Source organism: Poecilia latipinna, unplaced genomic scaffold (genome assembly GCF_001443285.1).
Source record: "Poecilia latipinna isolate Pla-1442-1.1 unplaced genomic scaffold, P_latipinna-1.0 Scaffold1398, whole genome shotgun sequence".
NCBI classification, from domain to species: domain Eukaryota; kingdom Metazoa; phylum Chordata; class Actinopteri; order Cyprinodontiformes; family Poeciliidae; genus Poecilia; species Poecilia latipinna.
Window position 1 is genome coordinate 317,624 of NW_015114014.1, and position 21,815 is coordinate 339,438.

The 21,815-nt window shown below is 37.1% G+C and overlaps 1 protein-coding gene across 1 annotated transcript in view; it reads right to left on the reverse strand.

Moving 5' to 3' along the window:
* LOC106962313 (sodium/potassium-transporting ATPase subunit alpha-2-like) overlaps positions 1 to 21,692 on the reverse strand; it is a gene marked incomplete at its 5' end in the record, with an annotated part of 32,731 nt that extends 11,039 nt beyond the window's left edge. Inside the window, 10 exons of the mRNA XM_015056662.1 lie at positions 1,343 to 1,466; positions 4,005 to 4,159; positions 6,896 to 7,064; positions 7,786 to 7,936; positions 9,474 to 9,610; positions 11,035 to 11,210; positions 12,685 to 12,794; positions 14,805 to 14,884; positions 16,770 to 16,904; positions 21,583 to 21,692. Of these exons, the coding sequence (XP_014912148.1) occupies positions 1,343 to 1,466; positions 4,005 to 4,159; positions 6,896 to 7,064; positions 7,786 to 7,936; positions 9,474 to 9,610; positions 11,035 to 11,210; positions 12,685 to 12,794; positions 14,805 to 14,884; positions 16,770 to 16,904; positions 21,583 to 21,692 (1,347 nt within the window). The remainder of the gene's footprint in view (positions 1 to 1,342; positions 1,467 to 4,004; positions 4,160 to 6,895; positions 7,065 to 7,785; positions 7,937 to 9,473; positions 9,611 to 11,034; positions 11,211 to 12,684; positions 12,795 to 14,804; positions 14,885 to 16,769; positions 16,905 to 21,582) is intronic.
* Between the last annotated feature and the right edge of the window lie 123 nt (positions 21,693 to 21,815).

Here is a 21,815-nt window from a genome sequence, read left to right on the forward strand (position 1 = left end):
TAAAGAATGTTATTTGTAGAAATTTTGTAAGAAGGAAAAAATAAAATAAAAAAGCACATAGTTTCCAAGTTATGCCAATAAAAGTTACATTTTTTGGCAAATTCAAAACCTTTACGTTGTTGTTATTGTATCCATATTTGAGTTTGTTGATTTTTTTTTTTTTTTTATCATCTTAGTCAAAGTTATAAAGAACCATTGTGGAAGATCCAAAAGCAACTTGCAGGTCGCAGACCCCTGCCATAGAGCATTAAGACTTAATCAGGTTTTAATTCCTTAGCAGTTATAAGAAACAATTAAAAAAGATGGTAACGTTACAACAAAAACAGCATAGTCAGTCATGATGTTAACAAATATCATAAACTCCAAATATTGGTCCCTAATACAGTATTCAGAAGAAATGCATCAATAAAGAGACTCATTTCTAAGACATGACTAGATGATCCACAAACATTACTTCATTTCTTCATTCTCAGACCCATGAAACTGTCCTTTCAAAAGGCCCGCCTCCTGGATTTGATTGGCTGTTTCTAGAAAGTACTGGGAGCATTGGGAGCAGGCAGAGGAGCTTGATTTTTATCACAGACTATCTGTCTCACACCATACTGCCACTACATAGAGACAACAAATGTGTTATAAAAGTTGCAAATTGCAGCTTTAAATGTGCTACATAAATGAATTAGATTTGATTTGGTAGATTCTGACAATGTTCATTTTGTTAATTCTGCTTATGTACTTGTTAGGTGTCACCTTCGCGCACCTCTTCAGTTAAACATTTAAATCCGCCTGTCCTCCAGCTACATAGGTCTTTAATAAATGTGATCTGCTGTGTCTTGCAAACCTTTCCACCTTCATTTTACGGGAATTAATGCCCAGAATTGATGCTGGTTGTCGGCTGTTCTGAGCTCATTCAGTTTTAAGTGAAGCCCTGTCATATTTTTGCCCTATTTAACAGCGTATGAAATTGGGCCAGCCTTTGATCCTTCACAATTCCCAAACCAAATAAAACCAGAGATAAGAAGCACGTGTTCAAGAGAGGCGCCAACCAGTAAAACATGACCAAGATTAAGTTGTGCTAATAGCTGCACTTGCCTCTCTCAATTTGCTGTAAATGTCACAAGAATTGCAAGAAAACCAAGGAAATGTCTGCTCACCTCTGGTTCTATTTCTATAACCGCACCTAACTAAACATTTACAGGCACCAGAATTTATGATAAATGTCGGTATTTAAGTTTTTATGACAGAAATGTTTATTATCTCTATAAAGTCAATACAAGAGGCCTGTCACAGTGATTTAGGTTTAAGATCTGCTAGTGAGAAGGCTTATAGATTCGGGAGAACAGACCTATCTGTCCGTACGCCATGCTGATGAGGCGTTCATTGACCAGCTTGTCTGTTTTCGGATTTCTTGGTTGGCGCTTCATAATGTCACTTTCAGCCGACTCATAAGCTAAGGAGATTGCAGGGACCTGCAGGAACAAGGGAGAAAAGAGCTTACTTTACATCAGAACAATAAACATGCAGGGATTTGTTGTTGCTGCATTCTTAAAAAGGCAGGTTGGACCAGACTTAATGCTGATATGATCATGCAATCACTGTGCAGCGGGAGAGGAAGCGAGAGGGCAAAAGCAGAGGAAAGAGGAAGCAACGACAATTTCACAGGGAGGTTTGGATGAGATGAATTTCGGGACATTCATAAAACAAAAGGGTAAAAAGGTTCCTGTAATAAAGATCTCATATTGGCTGGGTTTACTAGGTGAGCAACAGAGCAATATGTTTGACTTAGGGAAGGAAATCTCCAGGATTTAGGTGGGATTTGAGGTGGGGACTTGGCAGTGCTCGAAACTGAGCACACGTCCTGTGTTGTCTGCAAATCCAGTTTGTTTTGGTGTTGCTCTCCTCTGACCTGCAGCAGTGGAGGAAGCTGGAACAAAATGTCTGACAGATATTTTTCTAATGTCTATATATGCTTTTGAAAGAGCACATGAAACGATGTTCAGTCTTCAAATGTCTCTCATACGGCGTCCCTAAGCATGAAGACAAACATCCTGATTCGGCCGCTCTTTCCCTTGCTTGCTAAAAATAATCAGAGCAGACTCCATGTGCTGGTTGCCGCTGCAAAATCTCTGCAGAGTCCTTGAGCCTGTAGCCAGGAGTTGCTCTGAGCTGTAAACAAGCTGTTAACACTATTACTGGCAGACACGGGAAATCAGTGATTTTAACTGTGCACTTCAGCATGAACACTTTTTCAACTCCTCTGCATGAAGATGTTCTTTTTTCATGTTGCTTCAAAATATCCAGATGTTCATTCCCCATTACTTAGAGATGTCAATGTAAATGTTTGTTTTGTTTAATATAATAATGTTGATCATATTAACAGTATCCAGTATCCATTATTCCAAGCCTAAAGGAAAATCAGAGCAATGGGAAGACAGCAAACTTTGCAAAACAATTAATATTTCTTGGACCTTTTCCTCATTTTGTCACATCATAATGAGAAATTTCAATATATTAGGGTTTTATGAGGTTTTATGAGCACAAAGTAGCACACAAACAAAATACAGCTTTTATCTTTTTACAAGGAAAACTCGAAAATAAATTGGCCACTCACTCATCCACTTTATTCTGTTACTCTTTAATAAAATCTGGTGAGCCAATTACTTCAAGATCACATCTGGTAAGAAAATGGAGACCACTTGTGTGCCATTAGATTTAATTCCCTTTTGGATAAACTAAGTAATTTTGAACTGAATTAATTCAGATTTTCTGTGAAAACGAGGTTTGTTAGAGAACATTAAGGAACAAAGAGCTTCCAAACAAGTCAGGGATATCCATTGCTAGATTATGAAACAAATAAACTAACAAAATGGTTTAGGTCAATGCAATGGTAGAGTTATAATCCAACAAACCTGCAGCTGTAACCACAGCAATACGTGGCTCAACTAACTACACCTTTTCTATATTTGCAAACAAAATTTGGTAAAATCATGTATCCTTACTCCAGGATTATGCTCCACAATGTGTTTGTTTATTATATAAAATCTAAAAAATAATGAGAAGACATCTCAAGTTATCACTGTGGATAGGTACCAACTCCTACTGCAGCCCTGCAAGGGCAGCAGGTATAGATGATGGATGGAGACACTTTTTAGAAATGTGACAAAATATGAAAAAGTATTTTAAAAAAAGGATTATTTCCCAAGATTATTTCCTAAAGCTTGTCTTCAGTTTCCAGTGCGAAACTATAAAACATCTACCTACTGACTTTTAACTCCAGCTTTATAGGATGCACCATTTTCTACTGCCTACTGGTGTTTTGATGGCTGACAAAACGCAAAAATTAAAGTAATGCGCACAAAAGTCCCTCTGAATTTTTCATTCTGCGATTCCTTTCTTTCTGTAATGATGGATTACGCCCCTCAGGCAAGCAGCATGCCAGCAACTCTTTTTATTGCAACTGGAAATACAAAGCAGAGACTGGCATCTGGAAATGGCAGGCATGTGAAAAGTAAATCTGCATGTGAGTGTCACCCGGCCTTTGTTCTGCTCGAACAAATGGACGTCGGCAAAAAGCCAAAAGCAAATTTCCCCCACTGATAGAAAGAGCAAATTAAACCAAACAGTTGCTCTTTTTGTACCTCCAGGCTCTCATATTTGACACTGGTAACACAATTTCCCTTAATGTCACCTTTACCTTGCCCGTAGCTATGCAACATGCTTACAATTAGCACCCTTTCAATGAGGAGAACTACTAAAATTAACCAAAAATTACAGGATAATTTAGTAAAAAGAGATAAATATGAAACATTATACTGGTTGTAATTATGCATTAGAGCAATAAAATTGCAATAAAGCCACAGTGAATGTTAAAAAAAGATTTGAAAACACTACATAGGCATAACTAGAGAAAAAATGAAACGTGTTTCAGACATAAACACCAGAGAAAAAAAAAAAAAAGATTACTGGCATCGCCGCACAAGAATTTTTTCCTTTGTTGCACTGCTCACCATGTCAGTGCCCAGGTCGATGCAGAGGATGGTGACAGTTCCCAGAGGAAGAGGAACACTGGCGATGATGAAGAGGAGGAAGGGCGAGATCTCTGGGATGTTGCTGGTTAATGTGTAAGCAATGGACTTCTTCAAGTTATCAAAGATGAGACGACCTGTGCACAAGCAGAGGGAGAAAGTTCTTTCTTTTTCTTCTAGAAATTATCTAAAAAAATGTTTTGATGTGTTAATATTAATAATGAAAATTCATGAAAAAAAAGCATGTACAATGGTTCTCCAAACTTTACACATCCACGTTAAAATGCCAGTTTTTTGAGACGGAACTATTATAAACCTTTTCTACCTTCACATGTCCTGCACAATTCAAAAGAAAAACAAACAAATCTGTTTTCATGTAAATGAAAAAGAGGAAAAATCTGGTTGCATACTGTGTGCTTTTCTCAACTTCACATCTTCCTTCAAATAAATCTGATGCAGCTGAAACAAATTCATCCTTTATGCTCAGATTTTTCTCGCACCTGCATATTTTACCAGTTAGCAAATTACAACCCTGGTCAAATGACTGAAAGAATCTCACAGTAGAAATGTATCAATCATAAAAGGAGTGAAGATGAGACATTACGGGACATAATAAAGACATCCAAGGTTAATTGGAAATAGGATAAAATAACATATTTATACTTTTAAGACTGTCATCTGAAAAATGGATGTAAGAGATGCATCAAAAAGCTGCCAGAAAGGCTGGCAAAGACAAACAGGAGCTGCAGGAATTTCTGTGAGAACAATCTGCTGTATTTTCCATCTCTGGACTACAGATTAGGACTTGCAAACATTTCACATTGAGGCTATAATAAGTCTTGAAATTATTTATCTTTCTACATTACAAGATGTGTCTTTTTAACAACGAAATATAGTGAATATTCTGAACCATCGTTCCCTAGTTTTCCTCTCCTTATTAAGGATAAAAAATCTACATACTTAACAATTCCCTTTTACTGTTTTATCAGCACAACCTCATTAGAAACAGATTTTCCTAGACCATATCAGGCAACCCAAGTTCAAGTAAACGGCTGTCACCCGAGGCAAGTCTCCAGTCCCATCTCATGCCTGTCAGTGTAACTCTCAAGTGAAATCCCAGAGTGCAGTGCCATGTCACATTACATCCTCTGAATACTGTTCAAATTACACAGAACCAAGAAGGCTTCTTTTTTATTCCATACTGAAAAGGTTTCTTTATTGACAACCCATCTTGGGGGATGTTTTTATAAAAATAAGAAAAATGTAAAAGTGTAAAGCAACGAATATGAGAGTTATTTAAAAAGCTCAACATTTGACTGAAAAATGAAAACGAAACAAACAGTTGTATCACTGCCATATTTTTTGAGTGGAGGTTGATTTTTTGTGTCATATTTGTTGCTGGATTCCTTTGAAAAAGTGGTTTTTAATCTGAATGAGTTTTTATAAAGGTAGAATAAAAATAAAAATAAAAAAAACCACGTGTATTAAATTCTTAAGTTTTGATATAATAAGACTACTTTGAACAATGTGGGAATGCCTAAATGATGTCTTGGCTTTTCAAGCTTCTTAATTCACAACATTTAGGTTAACACAGGCACATCTGTGGATGTATTTCAAGGCAAAACCTCAAATGCACTGTTTCCCATAAAAAAATAAAAAAATTAAAAAAAATCGAGCAAGAAATCAAAAACCTACAGGTCTACGATCTAATTTTGTGTTAAACTTCTCAGCAAGCTTTTCCTTCATCTTTGTGGTGTGTTGCTTAGGGAATATTGCTCCCTAATATTCTCTAATAAACCTATGAGACCCTTACAGAAGTTAATTTAAACATCGGTGAACAATTAAGTCTCCTGTTGTGGCAGATGTCCATTTACAGTAATCCAGGTTCTGCTGGAGGTTTCTTCCTGTTAAAGGGAAGTTTTTCTCTCCACTGTTGCTACATGCATGCTTGATTTGAGGGACACATGTAGAGTCAACGACACAGCGCAGGTGATTTTCTAATGTTCTCATCCAGCAGGAATAAATGATGCAAATCAATGGCTTGATGCAATCTATAGAAACTAATTTAAATAATTAACTGAGTTTGCTATATTTCTTAATATGTAGTATCAATTGAAATGTATGTGTGATTGAATTTAAATAATTTTTTCTTTTGTAAGGAGACAACATTTGTTGTGAACTGGTGTTGAATACACACACTGGACTGAATTTAATTTAATTTGTTTCACTGGATGATTTTTCAGGGCATTAGGTTAAAGGGAGCTAAATATAAACTTTCTTCTTTTCTTTTTTTGTACAAGCATATGTTTCTCTTCTAAATTATAAGTCTCCACAGTGTTTTCCTGGTCTGTCAGATAAACTGCCAGCAAAATACATTTAAGGTTGTAGTAGTAAAATGAAACAATGAAATATGAATATTAAAGTTATGGATAGCTGTCCCATTCACTGTATGTGCAGCCTCGATATGTAAAGTTTATTGTTCAGCATAGTCAGACTCTAATCCTCCAATTTTTGATGTTTCTGGTCCAGCAAACTTGATTCAAAGGGTTTATATTGCTTCTTCAGCATGCCATCAAATTCTGCAGAGTCCTGCTGATGACCTAATTCTCTAAGTTAGGTGTGTTGAGACACAGTTAAAAGTTGGAGGACACTGACTCACAAGGCCGAGAGTTTATATATAGAACATATACTGTAAATTCTATTAGAAATCAGGATAATTTCCATCCATAAAACCTTTTATAGTTAGAAAAAAATGATCTCATGTCGCATGGTTCTTTCTTTCCAAGTGTTTTCTGCCTGACTTTTCTTTTGTCCGCCATCTTTGTTTTGTTTTGTTTTTGTATTCTTTCATCGTCTCACTGCCTCGCACTCACCCTCCTCCACTCCGGTAACGATGGAGGCAAAGTTGTCATCCAGCAGGATCATGTCAGCTGCCTGCTTGGACACATCAGAACCGGCAATCCCCATGGCAACGCCGATGTCTGCCTTCTTCAAAGCCGGTGAGTCGTTCACTCCATCCCCCGTCACAGCCACGATGGCCCCCTGTGCCCGTAAGAAAAAACAAAAACTGTCAAGAGGAGAAAGATAAGTACTGTGATTTAAGTTTCCCCCCCTCCCATCACCAGCTGCACTGCCCTTCCCCCTCTGTCTTAATAATGTCTTTTCACAGCAGCTCTGGGGAGATTAATAAAAAAAATTTAAATAGAGTAGCAATCATTCAGTCACATGGCGCCAGAATGAGTGAGTCGGGGTGAATTGTTGCATGACCTCAATACATGAGTGCAATACAGAGATCTAATATTCTTTCTGAGCATAAAAGCAGAGTTTTATCTGGGAGTTTAAGATACTGGTAATAATAAACGCTACAGAGGCATACTTGTTTTAAAGCCATATGCTCACAAACAAGCCCCTGTTGCAGGAACTCTCACGTACATGCAGAGGCACGCACAGAACCGCGCATTCATCCATTGAACCACCTGGACAAACAAAAAGCTCAAGAACACTCAAACAAACACACATAGAAAGCCGCATTCAGCAGTAAATGGCAAGGACACACAAACACTCTCACTTACACACACCTTTATTCAAGCACAGCGCCACACTTAGACGTCAATGGCAACATTCATGCGCCCGTTCTCTTCTGGGTTTATCATAAGACACACATGCTTGCATTCAGCCACATGAACCAGCTTACTAAATTCCAGATGAATGCTTCCTGGAAAAGAGCCGACCACACGCTCACACACACTTCTGACCCACTGACCTGTCTCTGGCAGCCCTCCACGATGATGAGCTTCTGCTGAGGAGAGGTGCGAGCGAAAACAATCTCAGTGTGGTTCCTTAGCAGGTCGTCCAGATACTCGTAGCTCATGTCCTTTAAGTCTGAGCCGTGCACCACACAAGCCTTGGCATCCCTGTGAATAGCAAACACATGAACAAAAACACCATGGAGTCACGATACCAAGCTAGGAAGGGGGCGATCTGACATTTTCTTGCCTGGCCACTGAATGTGTCAACTAACACACACACACACACACACACACACACACAATGTCTACAGGATTTTCTCTGAAAAGGCAGAATTTAAAAGGGCGGTTTTATGTAAAATAACCTTTTTTCAGTTTTACATCATGCTACAATGTTATTCAGTCATCAAAAACATTTCTGGAGTGTTGACTTGATTCTTTCATACATGCTTGAGAAATCCTTTAATCTCCCATGGCAACCATTTGGATGTGTAAAACGCTTGGGAGAGCCAAGCACTGCCTCTCTCAGTCAGCTCCTTCAGACTAGCAGCAGCAATTAGCAAACACCTGGCGGCATCTGTGGAGCTGATTATATGAACTATTTCTCCGTCCAACGATCCGGCGGATGTTTGTAAACTCGCATTAGAGGAATGCTGATATGAAGGTAGATTGTTGGAAAAGCAGGGACTTCTTAAAGAGACGGAAGCCCAATTTCAAGGCGCTGAATTACAAAGGCAAGTTTCTTTTTAGCCATGTTCCATATATAAAACATTTTTGTAACAACTTAAGTAACAATACTTGATTGGGCTGTGAAATTCTACTATGTGGTTGGAAAACACACAATACTTCTTAAAGCATTTAGTCATTTCAAAAGCAGAATGCCTGCATCGCAGCCAGAACTTTGTGTTTATTTCCTGGCTGATGAAGGGGTCAAAAAGAATTACCATTCACATGTTTAACACTATACAGCAGGATACATACAGTAAACATCTATAGTAAGGTAAAAGCTTAATTACAAATTTGATATTCAGTTTCATCATTTGAAATATTTTCTTTAATGTCTAGTCTTCCAGTCAGTGTAGATGTGTGTGTGTGTGTGTGTGTGTGTGTGTGTGTGTGTGTGTGTGTGTGTGTTCAGTTTATATTCCAGTCCTGACAAAAACATGTAGAAGTTTCTCTCCCACATAAATCAAAATGATTCCTATAGAACAAAACGCCCCCATTTTCATTAACATTTCATAATTATTTAGTTTAATCCCTTCTTTGTACAAAAACCAAAGGAATAAGACAAGGAGCTCCGTGTTATAATTATTTTCTTGACAGACTATATAAACCTCTCTGTAGGAGTCTTTTAATCAACTTTATTGTCATTTTGACATTGTTTCCACATCAAATGCATGTCTATACAGCCTGAGATTGACAAGTTTCACTTTTGTCCTCCGAATTAGTTTTTTTCTCCCACTCATATAAACACAACCAGATTTTTTTCAATCCAGTTAACTAGCATCTAACTTGAAGAGTCTTCCCATCTGACTCTTGAATGATAATATTTGCCGGCCGTTTCTTTAAGCACACACTCCGTCTGGGACACACATCCCAGGGACAGTCCGCTGCTCACATCCTGAACGGCTCAAACAATCTCACAGTGGGTTGCCCCTCGACGCTTGAGCACACAACCACAACCTGCCCTGACACACAGACACACCTGGGGTTAACCTGGCTCAGAGGGATGATCAGTCTCTCAGCGATGTCCTCAACCGTCTCGTTGCCCTCAGAGATGATGCCCACCCCTTTGGCAATGGCCTTGGCTGTGATGGGGTGGTCCCCGGTTACCATGATGACCTGTTTAAGGACAGAAAGCCCCATAAATCGGGAATCTTACTGCGCTGGATAATCATAGGTGTCATGTGTCACAGCAGCATGGTTGAGCTGCATCATAACATGGACAATATTTTACACAAATCTGCTTACACTAAAAAAGATTGATGCTATTAAAAGTAGTGATTAATATAATGCAAAAACAAATAGAAACAAATCCATGAAGCAAAACAAATGGGGCTTTTGGTCATTGAACTCTGCAGAGGTCAAGCTGGTAGCTTCAGAAATACTCAGTTTTGGGTTTACTTAGTGTGACTTCAGCTGTTCTCTAAAAGGAAAGTGACTCCAGAAGAATAAAAGCAACATTTTAATTGGTCTAATTATTGTTTGGACTCCAGTGCGATGGAAATGTTGTTGAAGAACCTGCAGTGAAAAGGAAATGTTGCAAGACTAATTAACTTTTACCCCAAATGTTGAGTTGCAATTATTCCTGCACAGCAAAAACAGTTTTCTACATACTAAACTTACATAAGAATTATTTTAAGTTTTACTCATAACATCTGGAAAGTAAATGAATCACATGTGCATATTTATAAACTTACATAAGAACCATGAACAGACACAAGACTAAACATATTTTAAAAAGCCTCAGTCAGTACAAAGCTGACATTTTACAATAAAGGTTAAATCTCTTTTGCTGAATGAACTCCAGCTACTTTCACCTTCACATTCTTCTGCCTCCAGTACTTTTTTAAGACAATTATTGTGTGTCTTTCAAAAATTCATTATCGAGAGGAAGCACGATAAGCACCTAAAATTAAATGTGTGAAATCCCTTTTCCGCATCTGTAGTTGTTGCCTTGAATTAGAACAGCTTTTTCTGCTCGTTATCCAATTTCTATCTCTGCTGGCAGTTTGTTAACCTTCCTTTGGCCGAGCTTATTATTTTTCTGGCAAAGCATTTCCTCTGTGTGCATTTGCTGCTGATTAAAAATGCCATTAATCTGCACTTTACCAGATATAGATTTTGACAAACTGCTTTCGTAATAAACTGATACCTTTTCTTTATTACCTTTCATGCTTTTAATTTGTACATGAGAAAATACATATTTGGTTATTTTGTAATTTCTAAACCTCATCTCACTCATTGCCCTCCTAAAAACTAAGATTTTTTTCCTATGGTTTGTTCTCTAAAGAAGGAAAAATGGGCAGAAGCATTTTAATGCCACTGTTATGGCATGAGCTTTTTCTGTACAACGAACTTTGTTTGTCCACAGGTCATCATCGATCGTGGCCCTGGAGGCGATCTCTTGTCATTTGAAGTACACGCTGTGATGTGAAAAGACATTTAATGTGCAGTATTCCTTTCTAAAAAGCTTGATATCTAAAGCCACAGGAAAGGGCTTCTCAGGAACAAAATTGACAGCTGAAAACGGTGCAACCAATTACCTTGATGCCAGCGGAGCGGCATTTACCCACAGCGTCGGGCACAGCGGCACGCGGCGGATCAATCATGGAGATGAGACCCAGAAAGCAGAGCTGCTCCGTGGGGAAGTTTGTGTAGTCGCAGTCGAAGGTGAATCCTCGAGGAAACTGGGATGGAGACAGATTCAAGTGGCAGAATCCTGCAGGAGAAGGGGGATCAGGGAGCTGATTGCACATCATGGACTGAATTTACTGCAGCTCTTTAAAAAAAAAAAAAAAAAAGAAAAGTCTTCCTGTAAAAGAGACTATTTTTATGGCTGCCGTCACTCTTATTTTCTCCAGAAGCGCTAAGAAAATTACCAATTTTAATATTGGTTTTATGATCAATACAAAAAAAAATCTACCTGAAGAATCAATTCCACATTTCCAAAATTAAATTGGAAATGAAAAGGACTGAAAAATCTTTTTTTGGCACTTTTACAATTGCTCTTGTTATTGTATATATTAGAAAAGGCAAGGATTTCCTTAAATCATTTGGCAAAAAACTTCTTAAATTAATGTGAAAGGATGGAGAGTTGAAAGCTCCGTAAGTTCCAGTCTGTTCTCTGCTTATTCCAAAGTCAATTTCCTCAAACTTTAACCAATCATGTTTCATCATCTGACCCACCCGCAGGTGGAAACCAACCAACCATGATGAGGAGACGCCCCTCTCCAATCTACAATGACCTTAGAAAAGCAGGTTTTATTGATAAAATATGATCCTAATTTTTTACATAAATTATGTAAAAAATTTTAAGAAGCAAACAAAAAAAACTTTAATTTTTGCTGTGGAAGTGAAAGTTGTAAAGTTGCCCATTTGTATTAGAAATGACTATGATTATAAAAATACAATCTTTTCCAATTACCATCTCATTTCCCCAAAACGTCAAGGCAAAACAAAGTGGTTCTGATGTGAAGCCAGATCCAGCCCAAGGATGTAGGAAACATGGTTTCTTTTTTTGTCTTGAAACACAAAAACCCATGATCATCATCACCCCAGGCATTACCAAGACACAATAATTTACGATTCCCAGAGTCTTGCTCTAAAAGAGGCAACGTTCCACATTCAGCTGCGGTGACATCTACTCTTACAAAATGATGATAGCACATAATTATTACCTATGGCACTTTTTAAAAGATTCGCCAAGGTTTCTCCTCTGCTGTCACAATGCTGACATTTACTGAGTCAGAGCAGAGAACATGTTGGAGACAGTTAAGGTAATGACTTTTTACCCAAAAAGGTGTCTGACATTTTACAAGAGAAAATATAATTTTACAACATTATGTTATATTTTAGACTTGGATTTGACCCGGGTTGACTTACATAACCCAATTTCTAGTGCAGCTCTTCCAAAACTTCATAGTAAATCTGCAAAAAAAAACATTTCACTAACGGATCTGGAAGGAAGTTTTATAAACGCAGGTCATTTTTGTCCTGTTTCCTGCTGGTTTTCTGTGCCAGACTGCAGTGCCATTTTCTTTGTTGCAAGGATAGCAGCCTGCACTTTTATGGGGACATTTTCAGCAAACTACCCTGTTTACCAAGAAGATAATAAAAAGTAAGTGCTGTGTCCAACTGCTGCTCCTCTCCACCTATTACCAGACACACATCCACTCATGCCATGCAGCACACACCCAGCACTCTTTCTCCCAGTCCGCCCAGCTCCAGGTAGGCGTTCTGAAAGGCATCTCTCCAGTTTTCATCAAGGGGTTCCTCCTGGCCGTGCATCATGATGGTGCTGCACCTGCAACATTTAACGGCAGACTTAGCGCCACTCCCATGTACAGAAAAGTCCAGTTGGGAAAAATGTGTCAACTATTTTTCAGACGGCGTTAAAATGGGAATGTACACCTTCAGAAATTATTTACATTACAATTTTTTACATTCTAAAACACTGTGTTTTTATAACTAACAATTTATAGTATGCAATCTTCTTTTTGTTATTATATAAGACTAAAAATGTCAAAGATATATGACCTAATGATGAAACAATGTGTGAAATAGTTAATTATTATACTTGGTTAGTTAATTGCCACCAATATTCTGCATTATTTAAATAGCTAATACAGTGGAGCCCATCTATCCACAGTTCAGTATTTATGCTTTACCTACTGGAAGATTTATTTGGTGAAAACGTCACTATTCTCAGTTTTTATTTCTAATAGAGTGTTATTGTAACTTGGTAAGCTGAAATATCCAGATTCTACCTGACAATGAAGTTTCCAAGAAGGGACAGAACTAAGTAAATGACATGGTTACTTAAATGCAGCATGAAATAAATGTTTAATAAAAGTTTAGATAATTTATTCAGTAGGCAGTTGATTTATTAAATATGTCATTAAACTGTTAAAATTCAAACTTGTAATAGCCGGTGCAGATGAATAATTAAATGTGTATTTAATTATTTTATGGTTCCTGTTCCTGCAGCTTCACTATAAAATCATTTTTTTCTGTCAAACTCGTCCATCAAAGTCGCTGATCTGCTGAACTCCACTAGTTTACGTCCCAGTTTGTGAAACTTCGATCAAATGTGATTTCAATGCTTTTTATGCATCTGGACACACTGGACCATATATAAGTCTGCATTTTAATCATTTAATATCGTATAACAAATAAACTGTCTATCAAGTAAATTATTGAAACATTTATTTATTTTATTGATCTATTTATTTACTTAGTACTTGACATGCTGTGAATTTGCATTTGCCTTTTGTGCATATTAATGCATTTTAATGTATATTCAGTATTTGGATAATCAAAATAAGCAGTTATAAACATTTTTAGAGGGGGGCTCAAATAGCAGGGGTCCTCTGGAGTATGGCATGGTGATAATTAATTAAATAGACATTGTTAAGTTAACAGTTAATTAACTACTGCTTGATTAGATTTAACGTAAATGTTAATTATTACTTTTGGCCATTTAATTTGATCATATGTTGTTGAATAGCAAACATTAGGATAATGGTTAATTGACCATGAACTAGTTAAAATGTAATGCAAAAAAGACAGAAAAGAAAAAAAGAAACTGTTTATTTAATGGTCATCTCAGTACTGACTGATCAAATCAATAGGTATAATGTTTGGATAATAATTAGTAAATATCTTAAGGGTTAGTCAGTCACTGTCAATTTCTCATTAGTGAGTGTAAATTTGGTTTAAACTTTTAATTCGAACGAGTTTTAAAACACTCTGTAGCATAACAATAATTCAAAGTGATATGAGAAACTCATTTATGAAGATTGGTGTCTGTATTTTGTCTTAGATTAGTGACAGACAGCTGCTGGTTGGACCTGTGCATCCTAATTCCAGCTCGGCAGCAGCCCAGGCTGTAGGAGGTGGGGTGATATTTCACTTTAGTATGAGGGCGTGTTGCATTTGCTGTGGATTACTTCCACCAGCAGATTAATTTACATCTGTTGCTGCTGTGACACTTTACAGCGGCCCGGATGGTGTGTGTAAGATTAAATCTGAAAAAACTGCGGAGTGTGTGTCAATGCTGATGAAGGACTGTGTCACTGTATTCAACAGAGGAGCCGCCTGGCCTTGTTTTAATACGTTAAGACAACACTGGAAGTTTAAAGCTCCAGTGACTTCTATGTATGAAGGTGCATTTTTACAGGCATTGCTTTTTATTTATTTATTTATTTATTTGTTCGCCTACACAAGAAATGAAAATTATCAAGTATCTGCCATGCACAACGAAATGGTAAGCAAAACACTATTTCCATTGCTATTAAATTATTGGTAAGCAAACCTGTCCAGGATTCTCTCCGGCGCTCCCTTCATCACCAGAAGATGACCAGAGGGATTGTCCTCCACTTCGTGGATGGAGAGCTTAAGGAAAGATAAGGATAACGATGTGATGTTTCAGAGAGAAACAGCTCTAGTCAGACATCTCCCTTTTCCTGTTGGGGAGCTGGTGTGGCAGTCTTCCACCTGATTTAAATGAAAGTGACATTGAAGCTGACTTGACAGAACGAACATTGAAAGTCTCCTCTGTTCACGCTGCGTCTGTTCAATCAGACTCTCACATGTGTTGTTGTTGTGATATACCTTCCTATTACCTTTTCTCCAACAGGACCCACCGCACAGTCCCCCAGATCATTTGTATCTGAGTCACAACAGATTTTGCTCCTTCCTAACACTTCTTATCTGCAGTCTGACAACAGGTGTAATAAAGCATGCAGGAAGTCCTTCCTTTGGTGAGACATCGCTGCTGTTCACACGCTGGCTCAGATCTTCTGGTGCTCTGGTTATTGGTGCAGTGACAGACATGAGCTGTAATTGCTACCATGCCCTTGAGCAAAACATAAAAAAGTCATTGTGTTTACTTTATTCAATATATTATTGACTATTTGCTACCCTGCTTGAATTTAACATGTCACATAATTGAGTATTTGGTCAAACTTATTCTAATCTTCATTAAAGTAATAAAAATTAAAATAAAAATGTTGTTAGAAGTGAATAAATGCATTATACTACAAAACACACAAAAAATTACAAGTGATTAATGTTTTTGAAAAAACTGATGTCAGACGAAAGTGATTTTTTAAGATAAAGCATTTGATTTCATTTCTTGTTTCATACGTTTTGAAATATAAAATTTTAAAACTACAGCTGTGCAGGTTTAAAGAAGCTACTTGATTGGTTACTAATAAGGTGAGTTTTTATATTTTAATGTAAAATAAGCCTGTACTGATGAGTCTGGATAGAAAATGGAGGGATGGGCTTCCAGGGAACAGAGTTTCTTTCTCATCACTTTTGCAAGTTGTGTGATTCCTGAGGGAATCGTTCACACTGAATTAAGACAATAAACTTCAGCCAGGACGGATCTCAGTGAGGCTTTCTACCGTATATAAAGACTGCAATGGGCTCCTGTTTGAAATAAGCAACTAATAACCCAAGAACTTATTAGTTATAAAACAACCCTGATGAGACGCGACGGAAAATAATCAATGAACTTTTCAGTTTGTATTGTTCGTCTGCAGCACTTTGATTTTTAGCAAAGTTGCATTGCTCTTCTTATTTTTGGATAATTTTCCTTTGTATTAATTTTCGTCTGTATCTGCACTCAGAATTTGGATGAAGGATTAAGGCCACCGAAAAAGAAAAGAAGAATTTGACTTTTTTACTCAGAATTATCATTTCAATCTCAAAATCTGAACTATTTTCTCAGGATTATCAGGATATCAGAAACTGATTTTAATATCAGAATTCTGACTTTAATCTCAATTTGACTTTTTTCTTATAATTGTCAGAAATCTGACATTTTTAATTGTCAGGATCTCAGGGTTTTGAGATCAAAGTCAGAATTCTTCTTCTTTTATTTTTTAAAAATTCTCCTCTTCCATACAAACCCACATTTCACAATTTTTTGGAAAATATTTTCAAAAATTTACATTTCAGAAATACACCTGTGGAAGTATTACAAATGCAAACAAATAAGTTTTCGCAAAAGACGGATTAGTCTATTTTAAAAATATATAATAGTATGTGCCAGATTTAAGAAAGGGATCAATTTTAATAACTTTTAGAGTTAAAGAGTTGGGGTAGGTTTGGTGGAGGAGGATCTTGAATGTTTTTTTGTGTTTTAAAGTTTAGATTTTAGGTAAATTGTATTCTCAATTTACCTAAAATTTAAATACAATGCAAAGTCCAAAGTATCAAACTGCCAACGGGATTTCCCTGCAGAAATCCTTGAATCGCCGTTGATGTTTACCTGGTACTTGTTGGTGGAGTTGAAGGGGATCTCACCCACTTTGGGATTTCTGGCTCTCATGTCACGAACACTGCCTGAACACAGCTCGATGCATTTCAGCAGGGCTGACTCTGACGCGTCCCCCGCTGTGTCCCTCTGGGGGAACACACAGGATCACATTAGCGCAGTCACTCATATCCGCATATTAAAAAATGACTCACGGTTTGTGTTTATGGCAAAGCAGCAGAGGGAAACTTTTCATAGTGTCTTATTTAATGGCTTAAATGAGACACCTTTGAAAACTTTGCTCATTTCCATTATGGCTCTCATCAGCGATGCAGGCGGCGAAGCTACGTCGACAACAACGATTTGGCCACAGGCTTGTTTTTAAAGATATAGCAAAACGTTCGCAATAAACCTAGATCTGAAAATACAGACAAAATAATAAACTGACTAAAAAAAGTTCACAGATAAAACATAATGCATGATATTTTATGTCTCTCTCTCTCAAGCTCAGTTTTTAATATTTTGGATATTAGAAAGGCTTGGTTTTAATAGGTTCCGATGATGGATAAATGCTGCTTGAGTAATGAGTCAGATCATTATTACAAACAGCTGAGTTATTAACCGTCGTGACCTGAAGGGACTAGAATCCCATCAGTTGTTCTTTTGACCCAGTCCTCCAAACATCATGCCTCACTAAAGTACACTCCTTTAACATTTTCACATTTTGACACGTTACAACCACAAACAGACATACATGTTTTATTTGGAGGGTCTTTTTGTGATATATCAACAAAAAGTAGTCAATAACTGTGATTTGGAAGGAAAATAGCACATGGAGATCATTTCTAATTTTTATCACTTTACCTTTTTAATCTGCTAATAGTGACAATTTTTTTCATTTAGCGCTTTAGCTAATTGTGAAAACATTTAGGACAATTAGCTTCCCATAAATTAATATTTTCAAAAATTAATTTACAACAGGCTAATTTACTTGCCTGCTTTGTAATGTTTCAGGTGAATAAAGTTGATAAAGCAAATAAAGTTTCAGGTGAATTAAAGTGGAGCTAATTGATCCTTTTAGTGCTTTAGAGTTACTGCAACTAACTTCCAGACTTAAATCCAATTAAGAATCTGTGGCAGGACTTAAAACATTGTTAAATTCAATCTAAATGTTTTAGTCTGGACATACCTGAAAACTCACAGCTGTAATTATTGTGAAGGGCAGCTTTATGAGTTATTGACACAAGAGGGCTGAATAGAAATGCCTGCCGTACTTTCCAGAATTTTGAAAACCCAAGTATCATTTTTACTTTCACCTCTCCATTATGCACCATTCAGATTTCAGATGTTATAAATACCAGCAGGGCACTGTAGAGGCAAGCAGCAGTACCAAGCGTTTTATTTCCACAAGGCTAAAATTAATCTGAGTAACATCGTTTTGTTACCCACAAAAATGATTCTTTTTAAGAAAGTGTTATAAATGTTATCTACTTGCACCAACATCCCCGCAGTGAGTCACACAAACACCAATGTCAAGACATACTATTTCACAAAACACTTAATGGATTCATTGCTTTTATTTTTTGTGTTTTTGTGACAAGGTTGAATTAGAGTTTTGTCACCAATTTTTAGCTAACTCTCTTTTGATAAACCACTCATATCGGCTTTTATGAAAATTCCATCAGGATAATAGGAATCCTTGACGCTGGATTATTAAAATCAGAGCAAAAGTGATGACCTGACCCCCCAAACGCCCAAGAGGGAGCTTGACGGGGACAAGAAATTTCTCTTTGTTTCTGTTTATTCATTCATGAACAGCCGTGAAACAAGGACGAGCGCTCCGCGAGATTTGTCCTTGTTTATGCCTTTTCATGAATGAATAAATAGATCAAGGGAAATTCCATTTCTCTGTCTTCACAAGTGCAGATGGGGACTTGTTTTAGTAACGGTGCCGGCGCCTGCACTGCTGTGTTTGACTGCTGTCAGGAGACACATCTGTTACTCTGCGCCGGGAGGAAGCCGGGCACCACCAGGGACAGACAGGCTTCAGCAGAGGCGTTTGTCCTCACACAGAAGAAGTTGTAATCCAATAACTGCGAGCCACACTGAGAATTCCTTCAGGTCAGTGAAGCTCAGGCTGGAGGAAAGCGGCTGTTAGAACATTGGGATAATATTGACTTACCTACTCAGCAGTGTGTGTTTCTTTGTCGGTGTGGGTGAGTTATTTCTCAGGGCGTACTGAATGATTCTCTGTGTGTGTTTACACGTGAGGTTAAGTGTGTAAGTGTGCACTGCAACTTTTGTTAGGTGGAACTACTTTTCTTACTGTTGGTCTGTCAAGAAAAGCACCTTCCAAACTAACATGCATATTTATGTTTTTTTTTTCTCAGTATCTCCTACAGATAATTTTTGAATAATTCAACCTCTCAGTATATTTAAACATGTAGAAGAAATTCTACCTTGTTACTTGTTTTTTATTACTATTATTATTTTGAAAAGCTCAGGTGAATATTCTGACTTTTGATCACAGAAAATTAAAGTTTAAAGAATTCTGAGATTAAAGTCAGAATTTTTTTTTAATCCTCTTCTGCAGGTTGAGATGATAGGCGAGATATCTTCAAGGAACAAATCAAATTCTCTTTTATTTATGTATCTTTAAACAAAAATCACGTTACAACACAGAAGGATCAGCGGTTTGCTAAAATAAACATTTAAAGTGACACAGCAACATGGATCTGAAGTGGTTTTCAGGTTGAGGTAAACCAGTAAAGGCACTGAAACCATTCAGCCCAAAGTGATGTTGTTTGTTACTGTAGAAACAGATTTAAATACTTGTTTGGTTCTTGAGTCCAGAGTTTTGTCTGACATTTATTTTAGCACCTACAGCAGAGTATCACTGAAAAATGCATGAATAGGCTGTGTATATTTCATGAGTTTTGTGCTTAGAAATAAAATAAAAAACACTTCCAACAGATTTGCTTTCTCTTTTTTTCCTCATATCTAAATGTTTTTGGTTCATTAAACACATTTTAATAAAAAGTGAGTAAATACAAGCAGCAGTTTTCAGATTCTGGTTTTCATTTATTAGTAAAATGAAGAAATATCTATTAGAAACTGTCTGAAAACAAAAGCCTCACTTCCCTCAGGTAAAGTCAGAGTTCATGGTTTCAGAGTAAGAAAAGGAATTGGGGGGTAAAAAAAAACAATCTCCATGGGATAAATTCACACAGGAACAACAATAACCTTCCTCAAGTTTCCTCAAAACATCGAGGTGATCTACCAACTGAACAGAATCTGACAAACTATTGGAATTTGCACACTATATTACATCAGGTAAAAAAAAAGATAAGAAAAGAAAAACATTTCAGACAAACTATTTTATTCCTACAGTCTATAATGGTGGTGGTATTGTGATGGTATGTGGCTGTTTTATTATTGCCGCTTTCCTTAAATTTCATGTAAGTGATGGAATCGTGGATACTACCGGAAAGCCCTAAAGGAAAAAGTCTAGTCATTAATTTGTTACTTTACATTAAATGCTCTTGGGTCATGGAGCAGGACAAGAGTTCAGCAAGTCAACATCTCACTGAGAACAAGTGAAGGTTTTGTTATAAATCATGACTTAAATCTGACTCATAACTTTGTAAATGTTTGAAACCCTCCAATGTCGCAGAATCCAAATACAGTGTTATTAGGTTAGACGGGAATTACATTTTCTTTTTACATATTGCCAAAGTGCTACCTTATTATCTTAATAACTGAACTCATCACATGAAAACTGTTTCCTAATCATGTTCTCTTTGTCCGATATCTAAATTTGTGAAAAAAAATTGGAGTGAAGGTTCATGAGGTAACACTGCAGATAAAGTTACAAATAATATTTGTAAAAATAGCATTGATTGGTATTGATATTACTCCTATTCTGTTGAGAAGCTGCAAATCAAACTTATTTGTTTTACAGTGCAGTGGATATTTACTACCTGATAAAGTGAAAAATCACTGCAGCAGCAAAATAATAACAAGAGGAAATATTTTGTGGAAATGAAGCATTGGTTGGTTTATGAAAAAACATCTAGAACTCTTAGTAACCCTCTGAGGACCAGAATCAATTACTAGAATATAGAAAGTACATGACAGCAAGAAAAACCTGCCAAGAGAGGATAAGACTACTAAAATTTACAGCGAGATATTCAGAATGGTTCATGAAAAAGACTCAAGGTTCCACATCAGTGGTAGAAAATGCATGTGGTGAATTTTTATTTGACTTCTTTTTTTTTCTTACTTTCTTGTTGTTGCTTCATTTCTATAAATGTTGTAAACACTGAAATTGGTACCATGATGTGTTGATCCTTCTCTAAAATTAATTTTATTTACTAGCTGGAGGGAAAGCAATAAGAAAATTGGCTGTTGGATGAAAGAGTTTTCAGTCCAGTAATGTTCAAAAAGTCTTAGAAGTTAAAAAGAGTCTACTCTTGTCTTCATATTGTACCTGCATATTTATGCCGTACTTCTTTAACTTATAGGGATCAAATACTTATTCTAACAAGGCTTCTTTCTGAGCGACAGCTCACCTGACGCTTCCCTTATGTTGTTAACTTCACCCTACTGGCAAAGCAGTAGGCAAAATCATGTCTCATGAATTATGTGCATGCATTAGTTGATCTACATAAAAAAAGCCGGCTCATAATGGCCTTGCATTAAACCAAATGGGCTGTGTGCCACTGCTGTAGAGAGTCGAGATAATTCATGAGCCTGCAGCTTGATGTGGAACATTTGGAAACTTGTGTTATAGCGCGTGTCAGGCTGTGTGTGTGTGGACTGCGTGTACCATCAGGATGGGTAAGTTCTCCTGTCCGGATCTGAAAACGGCTCGGTTGCACAGACCAGCCACGCGGGACAGGGATACCCAAGTACCAGAGCTCTTGTCAAAGCCAGAACCTGGAAGCAGTGGAGAGGGACCTGCGTTAGACTGTATTTAAACAGAGCTCATTCAGTATTTATTCAACTGACTCAGCTCTGGGTTCACACAGTGGCACTGGATATTGCAGCTAAATAACACGT